This window comes from Aplysia californica, unplaced genomic scaffold, assembly GCF_000002075.1.
Source record: "Aplysia californica isolate F4 #8 unplaced genomic scaffold, AplCal3.0 scaffold00751, whole genome shotgun sequence".
NCBI lineage: Eukaryota > Metazoa > Mollusca > Gastropoda > Aplysiida > Aplysiidae > Aplysia > Aplysia californica.
In genome coordinates this window covers 237,996-249,168 of record NW_004798021.1, presented here as the reverse complement: position 1 = coordinate 249,168, position 11,173 = coordinate 237,996, and the positions used below count along the sequence as shown (strand labels likewise).

General features: G+C 39.6%; 1 protein-coding gene across 1 annotated transcript; it reads right to left on the bottom strand.

Annotated features, from left to right (window-relative positions):
• Window positions 1-6,393: 6,393 nt before the first annotated feature.
• On the bottom strand, window positions 6,394-7,482 carry LOC101846166. Its single transcript, XM_005109154.2, has one exon. The coding sequence runs from the start codon at window positions 7,411-7,413 to the stop codon at window positions 6,394-6,396; it is 1,020 nt and encodes a 339-aa protein (XP_005109211.2). The 5' UTR covers window positions 7,414-7,482.
• Between the last annotated feature and the right edge of the window lie 3,691 nt (window positions 7,483-11,173).

Genomic DNA, 11,173 nt, shown 5'->3' with positions numbered 1-11,173 from the left:
CAAAGACTATAACACAATGTGAAGTAAAGAACCAACCGCAGACAATTAAACCTGAAATGTGACGTCTTTGTATTCAGTGTGTGAGTAATTGGCAGATGCTATGTTGGGATTCGCTCGTATTTTCTTATCGAGCATTTTATTTTTTATATCGTCCTCATCTCTCCGTCTTTTCTTTGTATGTTAATCTCTGGTAACACTTCTAATTGTCTAATCTTGTAACACCTCTAATTGTCCGATCTTCACTACGTTATGACCTATCTCTGTTGCAAGCGTTGGAAATCTCTTGCTAGAACTGAGCTAGTGGGTGGTTGGTGAGTGCTCTGGTGTGGTTTGCTTTTTCTTTCCTTTCAAACATATATCGTCCTTATCTCTCCTTGTGTTTGTTACTCTCTTGTAACACCTCTAATCTTCGGCATTTACATGACCTTATTGTGTTGCAAGTGCCGTAAAACACTTACTAAACCTAAAACTGAACAAAAACTACGGCATTATTCGTTTTTATGTTGGGCGTGCAGGGAGCGAGCTCTCTGTAGCACGGCTCGGTATAAGGCGATGTTGTCTGATAGCTATGACATAAAACTAACAGAAAAGCTAACGGGCAATATTTTGAAGGCAGAATTTCCTAACTTAAAAATATCTCTTTCACACCATTCAGTGTCTCTTTCTTGGAGCAAATCAAGGAAGACAAGATCAGAAGGGAGAGGGGCGAGGGAGTACTTAGACAATCTACGTCTTCTGCGTCTACCACCCAAGCAAAGTTGTTTTGTTGTTGTGGTTTTTTTGTTTTGTTTTTTAAACAACCATCGTTTATTATGACATCATCAAGAGCACAGGCATGTTTCCCAGGTTTAAAAAAAAGGCTTGGATGTGTGTTTGTGTATATATTTGTGTGAATGAGTGTGTATGTATGTGTGTATGTGTGTGTGTGTGTGTGTGTGTATGTGTGTGTGTGTGTGTGTGTATGTGTGTGTTTATGTATGAGTATAATGTGTCTGAATGTCTGACGTTAACAAGTCAGAGAAGAAAAAGCAGGTAATTTTGTTCCGAGGGTCATTCTATGGTAAGTGTGTTATTTGGGAAGTTGGACAGGCAATACAGAGCAAGGGAGAGAAGTGATTTAGAGAGATACAACAATTTACAATCCATAAGATATCTTGGTGCTATTGACAATATCATATCAAAAGCTGTAACATATCAGTACAGCTGTCCTTTTGTAATAAATACAAATGCACATTATCAAAATGATGACGTTTTGCTGTCAGAGTGAAAGAACCCATTGATTGCACTGTCTGTTCCTTCGTCTAGGTCTGTGGTCTGATGGAGGGTTTGTTGATGGCCGTGCCTATCTCGAGCACTGACAGCGTCCCGATAGTTGTGAGGACAATCAGGCTGCTGAACAGCAGCAGGAAACAGAACCAGTCTTTCGTCTCATGTCAGCGACTTCTCTTCAGGTCAAATGGTATTCGTCGACGAGATTCGGAGAGCAAGATCGTGACAGAATCGGGTCAATGACACCTTCTAACCTCTCAGACACCCCAGGCAAAGTTGTATCATTACTGTAAACCCTCTCTGGTTGTATCATGTATACTGCTTTAATATCGTTCTTTTCTCTCGTAGGCGGATCGTGAATCCGCTGATTTTAAAAAAAGGTGGGTGGTTGGTGGGTGCTCTGGTGTGGTTTGCTTCTTCTTTCCTATCAAACATCTATCGTCCTCATCTCCCCTTCTTTTTTATGTTTGTTACTCTCTTGTAACACCTCTAATCTTCCGGCGCTCATATGACCTTATGCAGTTGCGAGCGTCGTAAAACCTCTACTAAAAGTAAAAAGCTTTAATATCGTCTGAAAAGACGCCAACAGTCAAACTGCACGGAAGGTATCGGCAAGGTATTTACAAACAGATGGTCTTGTGTAACTATTCTCTAAACTGCCAGTGTAAAATCGACTTGTATTTTTTCTTTTAAAAGATAATAATGTTATGTGCTTTTTATGCCCAATCGACACAATTTAGAGCTTCACAGAGTCTGGCTTTGACCCAGCCCGTCTGTGCTGACGTGGGTTGAGTTAGAGAGATAGGAAGTCTCAGGAGAAAAACCCACAAGCTACTCGATAAATATCCTCCCCACTCAGGAATTGAACTCTAGTCCTTTGCATGTGACAGCGAAGCGCCTAACCGCTACACAATACACCTGCAGCATGTGGTAGACATGGCATAGTAAGTGATAGTAGAGAACAATCCCGCCTGTTTTCTTTGGAGGGGCTGTTGCATCAATTTTATGTGAACTACCTTGTCTGCCTAAAGAGCTGTTTTTGCTTCTTCTTTTTTTACATGTATGGTTTTTATGTCATTATCAATACAATTAAGATCATTTAAGGGTCTCGTTTTGATTCCGTCTTTTAATGTTAACCCGGGATGAGAGATACAAAGTGCCAGGAGAAAGACCAAGCTCCTTGATAAAAATCCTCCTAACAATGGAATCAAACTTGGGTCCTCTACTTGCCACAGACGCGAGTTTGATTCCTGCGTGGGAACTTCGTTTTTTTATCTAAAACTTCAGGTACGACCCCCCCCCCCTTTTTTTCCAAAGGGAAAATATACGATGACACTGAGGAATCAGGCGCTCGTCAATTTTTGGGTAAATCTTGAATAAAATTTGAGTTACTTTTGGTTGCAGAAGGTGGAGGTCGCCTTGTGTCCGAGGAAAAATAAACGAGAAAATGACTGCCAAGGTTTGGTGAGTTAAAAAACTTGATTGTCCTTGGAAACTTCAAATGTACATATTTTGTACCTTTGATCATTGTCTTCTAGTAGCCCTTTCCCAAAGGGAGGATATTACAATGTTCTTATGCACAGTAGAATTATAAAAGAGCTAATTTATCAATGTCATACTCATTCTGTGCCGAGACAAAATAGAGGAAACTGCTGCTTTTTCTTTCCTCATCTTTACTATCGTCATTTATTGTCTACTTCTTTTGTATGTTTGTCACTCTCTTGTGACCTGCTATTCCCGGGGTGCCTTGATAGTCGAAGCAGACTTTGTGCTGTTGAGGCTAGAGAGGTGAGCAGAGTCAGCCTGATTCCCTGTTTGGACTTCTCTGTTGACATTCACCCATTGGCGCTCATATGACCTTATACAGTTGCGAGCGCCGTAAAACTTTATCAAAACAAACAAAAACAAAAGACTTCATCAAACAAGTTCCCCAATTGGGCAACGGATTGCCGTCCTCTGCACATAGTGGCGAAGAGACTATCAGTCACTCCCCCCTCCCCACCCCCTTCCACCCACACACACACACACATCAACCTCGTCAGAATGACTTATTTCGGTAAATGTTTCATCAGTTGAATTCTCTCAACACACGGCGCTTTAGATTTCGATTTTGGTTTTGTTTTTCTTTTCTTTTCTTTTGTTCAGATTTTTTTATTTGTTCTTTTTTCGACCTAGAGGGCAGGTCAAGCGTAAGCATCAAGGTCAAGAAGCTTTCACTTACTAAAGCTGGTACTTTTAAGATACAAAATGGACGTTATAAAGCAAACATTTTGGACCAAGGGGAATCATCAGTTCTTTTTAAAATTTCCTTAAAGATTCGTTTTTGCCATAATAAACACAAAATTTACATTACATATAAAGATATGTTGGTGGTGGTGGTTGTAATAATAATAATAATAATAATAATAATAATAATAATAATAATAATAATAATAATAATAAAACAATTATTATAACAATCATCATCATCATCATCATCATCATCATCATCATCATCATCATCATCATCATCATCATCATCATCATCATCATCATCATCATCATCATCATCATCATCAATCGAAGCGTAAAATATTTTCCGACAATTACGCCGACGAATTTTGACACTTGATCTATTGTTTTAAAGTTGGCCTCAGTTCACAGTCGGGTGATTTCTCTCCATCTATCTGTGTCGTTGTTTCCAGCATCCTTAGACCCAGTTTATGCGTTTGACAAATCTGTTCCCCCACACATCCCCACTCACGGGGCTGACTGCCTGTCCCCCCACCTCAACACTTTGACAGCAATACAAAGGTACAAGAAAAGCAATCTAGATCTATAGTGAGATCAAAAATGCGTGACACAACTTATTGTAAAACATCTCCTCTTCTATCGAACATAGTTCTCCAATTTTTGCTCAAAGACTTGTATCAATTTGTCTTAACAGATCAACAGTTTTGTAAACATCTGCTATCTGTATTGTAGAAAATTCCTTAATAAATACTAATTTTAAAAATTCAAGGGAGTGGTTTCTACATATTTTTAATGTTTTCAGCTGGGGCAACATTGCTTTTAATAGTAAGTTCGTCATGTTTTTGTAATCGGAACATTATGCTTATTGAACACATGTTTTAAGAACCCTTAAGGCAAAAAATATGTTCCCTCTGAAATTAATTTTCCTGTATGTAACAGGTTTAGCCACAAAAAATTGTCATTGATGAGCTGTGACGTAGGTCATATGCGTAATCAAAACGTGTGTGATAAGCGGGAAGTGCTGTGAACAATCTCATTTTACATGTGATTTCAAGTATTTTATATACATTTATAAATAAAAGTTTTTCAATCTAGCATCCATTTTTCTTTTAAAATATATGATTTAGTTAAGGCAAATTTATAAAACTACTGCACAAAGTATGGATGGCATTGATTCTCCCGTTAAAGATATATTTGAGGATAAAGTGCGCCACTAGGTTTTGACCGCACTATAGAACAACCACTTAGACAATAACTTAGACTCCTTTCACTCTCTCAGATTTGAACCTAGAGTTCCTGCGCGTATTGATCAAAATCTCAAACACCGGCGCCATCCATATAATATTTCATTGTTTGTTTTGTTGTTGTTGTTGTTTCTTTTTTCTATTTTTTTCTACGTAGGTGATTTTACACCCCCATCCAATCGACACAGTTATTTTGATAATTAAGGAGCCAGGCTTACGACCCTGCCTGTTAGGGCCATCACGGGCTAGGAGTGATACATCATCCAAGCAAAAGCCACCCAGATACCCGATAAAACTATTTCCCCACTCTGGAATGCAACTCTGGTCCCCTGTTTGCGTCAACAGAGTGTCTAACCGCTACACCACAGAGGCCGGTTTGAACATCTGATTGACTGAAGTTGTCTTTATGCCATTCCCAAAGGGGGGATATTAACATGTTCTTATGCACAGTAGAATTGTAAATGGGCTTATTTATCAATGTCATTCTCATTCTGTGCCGGAACAACATTGGGGGAAGCTGCTGCTTTTTATTTCCTCATCTTTACCATAGTAATTTTTTCCTCTACTTCTTTTGTGTGTTTGTCACTCTCTGGTGAACTGCTGTTCCTGGTGCCTTGATAGTCCAAGCAGACTTTGTGCTATTGAGGCTATAGAGGTGAGCAGGGTAAGCCTGATTCCCAGTTTAGACTTCTCTGTTGAAATCCACCCCTTGGCGCTCATATTAAGACCTTCAGCAGTTGCGAGCGGCGTAAAACCTTACTAAAACTAAAGAACATCTGTGCCGCCGTGGGACGCTTGTTTTCTACACTCATGCCCGCACACAAACGTCGGACTGTCGCACGGGAGATTTCCCCCTCATCTCCACAGTCCGTGAAGTCTGAAGGGCTCTCGTAGACAATACAACTTGCGAAGTGAGAAGTTGTGTTGGATATGGATTTGCAATTTGTCGCTGAAGGGGGGATCGGCACTTTGATAAAAGCAACATTTGAAGTACTGGACAAAAATAAATGAATGTATAGATGGAAAATGAATGAAGATCATTTCTACAGCGCCCACTCCCGTGTGAACACAGCTATAAATGGAAAATGAAGAAGTCAAGGTGACATTGTGAAGTTGGTAAATGTGTTAGGCTCAATGGAAAATTTGGGTGTATATAAACACGCTAGAAGTGCTGTAAAAAATATAGAAATTAAAAGTGCAATTGTTGAGTCAACATGACACTTACAGAAAATGTATGTTAATTATAGATAGATAGATAGATAGATAGATAGATAGATAGATAGATAGATAGATAGATAAATAGATAGATAGATAGATAGATAGATAGATAGATATTATAGATATAAAACACTTAACATTGTTCCTTACTTCCTGAAGACATAGAAGTGAGTAATGACTGTTCAAAGTCTTGCTGTTTGCTTGAATTGCGCTCAGCCTGAAATTTTGAATGGTTTTGAATGAACTGCAACCTTATTATTAACCTTGTATTTCTTGTCCAATTTGTTTCTGTAGACAGTGAAGTTAATCGTTCCCACACAACTCTTTCTGAGTCAATAAAGCAAAAATCAATCTACCTTGTAAGTGTTTTGTTTTAATAAGAGTTTTACGGCGCTCGTAACTTCATCAGGTCATATGAACGCGCAAAAATCTACTTTGTAAGTGTCTTCAGTTTGAAGATCTTCCTGAATGTGTCCTTGTACCTGGAGCTCATCCTGTAGTAGACCAGGATGTTCACGCCAGAGTTGAGGCTCTCGATGAGGAAGGCGGAGGAGAAGAGGACCCAGTTGATGTTGGCGTAACGCCCGATGATGTTCAGCTCCGGCTCGATAGACCTGGCTGTCATGAGCAAGGGTACCGGGGTGAAGCAGACGATGAAGATCACCGAGATGGTGGTTACCATGACAACCACCTTCTTGTCTTTTGTAGGTATCTCAGCTTTGGATACGGCCGCACCGGAAGCCGTCTGTCTCCACTTGGCTTTCTGCACTAGCTTGACCCTGATGACCACAGTGCTCACCAGGACGACGGTGAAGGCGGACATAGGACCGGCGAAGTCTGTGATGAAGAGAGAGACCGCTTGGACCTCCTCCTTGTTGCCTGTGTAGAGGATGCCCACCATCGTTCTGTTCTTGTCCGGGTAAAACTTCCGGCCGAAGTAGGAGGTGCTGTACATGGGCACCATGCTGAGGAAAACCATGATGAAGATTGTGACGTTAACGCCGATGACCACCTTCCGGGTGATGATACTCTTCACTTTTAGAGGGAGAGACACGCACATACAGCGCTCGAAGGCCACAAAGGCTGTGATCCAGCCTGTGATGCGGGCGAAGCACATGTGGGGGAAGCCTCCCGTCAGCGTGATCATCTCGTCAGGGATGAAAGGCAGGTCCGCCTGAACGAACCACGGGTTCACGATGACGGCCATCCAGGGCAAGGGGAGAAGGGCTCCCAGATCGGAGATGGCCAGACTCAAGAGGCTGATGTTGACCGTGTCCGAGAACCCTTGTTTGGTGAACACAACGATGTTGATGATGTTGGTGGCGATGCCGAACAGTCCGACAGCCGCGCTCAGGACGCCAAAGTTCACCATAACGATGGCCGTGCGAGCCTCGCGGCTCAGAATGGGAGACAGAATGGAGGAGGCCGTGGTGTTGGTGTCTGGCGACATGTTGCCGGCTATAAGGAGCAGTCGAGGCAGCTTCCGTCGTCGTTTCAGGCGCAGAGATATTTCAGTGCAGTCACCTAAGGAAAAACAGAATGTATATTGTTTGTCTTACGTCGTTATATTGTGTTCCTGACGTCATTATATTGTGTTCCTTACGTCATATTATAATATTGTGTTCCTTACTTCATATATTGTGTTCCTAACGTCATTCATTGTGTAATATTGTGTTCCTTACGTCACATATTGTGTTCCTTACTTCATATATTGTGTTCCTTACTTCATATATTGTGTTCCTTACTTCATATATTGTGTTCCTTACTTCATATATTGTGTTCCTTACTTCATATATTGTCTTCCTTACTTCATATATTGTGTTCCTTACTTCATATATTGTGTTCCTTACTTCATATATTGTGTTCCTTACTTCATATATTGTGTTCCTTACTTCATATATTGTGTTCCTTACTTCATATATTGTGTTCCTTACGTCACCTATTGTGTTCCTTACTTCATATATTGTGTTCCTTATTTCATATATTGTGTTCCTTACTTCATATATTATCTTCCTTACTTCATAATATATTGTGTTCCTTACGTCACATATTGTCTTCCTTACTTCATATATTGTGTTCCTTACTTCATATATTGTGTTCCTTACTTCATATATTGTGTTCCTTACTTCATATATTGTGTTCCTTACTTCATATATTGTGTTCCTTACGTCACCTATTGTGTTCCTTACTTCATATATTGTGTTCCTTACTTCATATATTGTGTTCCTTACGTCATATTATAATATTGTGTTCCTTACTTCATATATTGTGTTCCTTACTTCAAATATTGTGTTCCTTACGTCACCTATTGTGTTCTTTACTTCATATATTGTGTTCCTTAACGTCATGTATTGCATTTCTTACATCAAAAGGAGAAGGTGCGAGCTGAGACGTGTGTTTACTGTTGTTAGGGACTTAATTTTTGAAAGCGGAAACATTCCCCAGCTAAAACAACTTTCTACCGTTTTAATAATAATAATAATAATGATAATAATAATAATAATAATAATAATAATAATAATAATAATAATAATAATAGTAATAATAAATGACATTAATATAGCGCTCAACCTCGATTAAAGTACACAGGCTCTGAGCGCTTTACAATACAGTACAACGTACAACAGTAACATAAAACGTTGTGTTCTGACTAAAGGAAAATTACTCCAAATATTCGTCCTATTAATTTAAAAACAGAAACGACTTCAGCTGACAATTGAATGAATCAAAAGATTTAATCATTCTTAAAGTACCCTGGTAAAGCATTCCAGATCTTGGGGCCTTGGTATTCAAATGCCCAGAAAGTCCAAAATAAAACTGTTATAGGCACTACGGGTATCTTCCCCTTTCTTCCACCTTTTCTGCAGATGCTATTTATAGCAGTCTATCTTTTCTTTTTCCAATTTCCTAGATATTATTATTTTTCAATTTGCCTGAATCAGTCTCCCTTGTTGTATTCATATTAAAATTGCATTTCTAGATAGCATTGACAACAATTACTGCCCGTAGTTTCAAGCGCGTTTTAGAAAGGAAAAAAATGATATTTGATTTCTCTGAGTGGAAGCCCCATGGTAATGGTAACTATCGACGTACCGGATCGGATCTTGACGTTGTACGAGACTTGACGAGACTTGTCCTGACGAATGCAACTGATGTACGTCACAACTTCCAGAGAAAATTGAGTCATAACCCTTTTCTCAACCTCACGCTATCACAAACTGCCCCAGTTTACATGACTATTTAGAAAATAAAGTCCAGTAGGTAGCAAAAATCTGAGCCCACAGTAAGATAGCACCGAGGTTCAAAATACACTTCTCAGCCTTTGCCACAGGTCACCACATATTAACTCCAGCCTCATATCTCAACTCGCAAGACCCAGGTCCTGCCTGCGTCTACATTAAAATTTACAGCACACATCAAGTAGACACGTTGTAAGAGACTGAAGTTAAACGTTTCAGAAACTAAACTTCTCATTATAGTCCAAATAAACTGTTAACGCCTTGAGCTACTTTTTGTGGAAATGCACTATATAAATGTTGTATATTATTATTATTATTATTATGATTATATATATCATTACAGCAGCAAACAGCTTGAACTTAAGCATTGAGAGCACAACAGCCCCAGTGAGCTGGAGCGTTCAGAGCGCTGCCGTCTCCAACACGACTGTTTAACAGTACAACAGCACAGAGGGTGAACGCTCAGAGAGAAGTTCTAGTTGACGCGGATGTTTAGAATACATTTACTGCTGGTATGAAATTTTGAAAATGAAATAGAAGCAACAGAAATGTGGTTTCTCTCTTAGGGAGACTGCTGTGAATATCGAGGAAGGGAAAGAAATCAAATGAGGTTGTGCAAGACGAAGCCCACGTGGGACGCTCACTGTTGAAAACAACCAGGAAACAACAAATACAGTTTGAGGACACATGAAGAGACATAAAGGTCTTTAACATCTAGCTTTCATTGGCAACATTAAAGGTAAACGAGGTAAGGGTAGTCCCAGAGCAACCTTCTTAGGGAACCTAAACGAATGGGAAGCGGGGAAAGATCAGGGAAACGTAGTTTTTTTTTAAAAGCATCAGAGCAAAGGAATGAATGGAGAACCATGAACGCTGATGTCTGTCCCAGATCTGGCACTGGATGATGGTGATGATGAATGTTCAGAACCCAGCAACTTAAACACGTCTCAGATGTTCAATGCACCAATATTGTCAGTAGATACGTTGAGTTGTATATTTAAATACTTCATTATCTGTATCCGCCAGGCATACATCAACACGACGTTTTCACATAGTAATTCAGAGCTGCTTCCGAATCGGTCAAAGCTCATGTCTTTGAAGCAGTGTTGATCAGTTGATTTTCCAGTTTGCAAAGTTAGTAAATTCAAAGAATTTACTAATGTAGAGGGGAACGCGCAAAATTATTTGACGACAGGTTCCCTTTTATAAAGACGACAGGTTTAACGATCTAAAAGAGGAAAACTGGTTTTGGATTTTTATTTAATGAGTTTCCAATGCTCCCCTGTAAAATTAGCCTGGAACAAGTTTCGGGTATCGATTCACCTGTCATGATTATGTAGGTCTACACCTACATACTGACAGGTAAACAGACAGATAGATAGATAGATAGATAGATAGATAGATAGATAGATAGATAGATAGATAGATAAAAGAAAAGACACTCTAACGAGCTACAAGCAGGCCTGTGAGTAGAAAAGCCACGTCTTGTACTCAGGAGATGAACGCCAGCTATAAAGTCAATGTGGTGATTGCAGCAATGCTATTTTGCAAAAACGTTAAAGAAAGCTTCCTTTCTTTTTTTAAAAATGAAAAACAAACTGAGCTAATAGAAAGCTATCCAGGTTTCTCTTCAAAATCAACAAACGAAGTTACAAAACACAGTCAGGTAAAAATCAACATTATTTATATGTCTCCATCGTGATATTTTGCCATTCTGACGATGTTTGCCCAGTTTGATCATATCTCGTCTAGCTCGCTCGACCTCACAGCAAATGTTGACTCCTCGACCCCCCCCCCCCCTCACCCTCCACTAGTCATTTCACTAAGGATCTCACACTTAGGGGAGAAAACTACCTGTCAATCGATCTTCACAAAGAAAGTATACCATGTCATTGGCAACAGAAAACGGGGAAAGGAATAACAATCGCAAAAAGATACAAAAAAGTGATAATGACTTCCCTAACACTTTCA

Excerpts from the sequence above, each read along its gene's own strand:
- LOC101846166 (XM_005109154.2), bottom strand. The coding sequence starts at position 7,413 with ATGTCGCCAGACACCAACACCACGGCCTCCTCCATTCTGTCTCCCATT.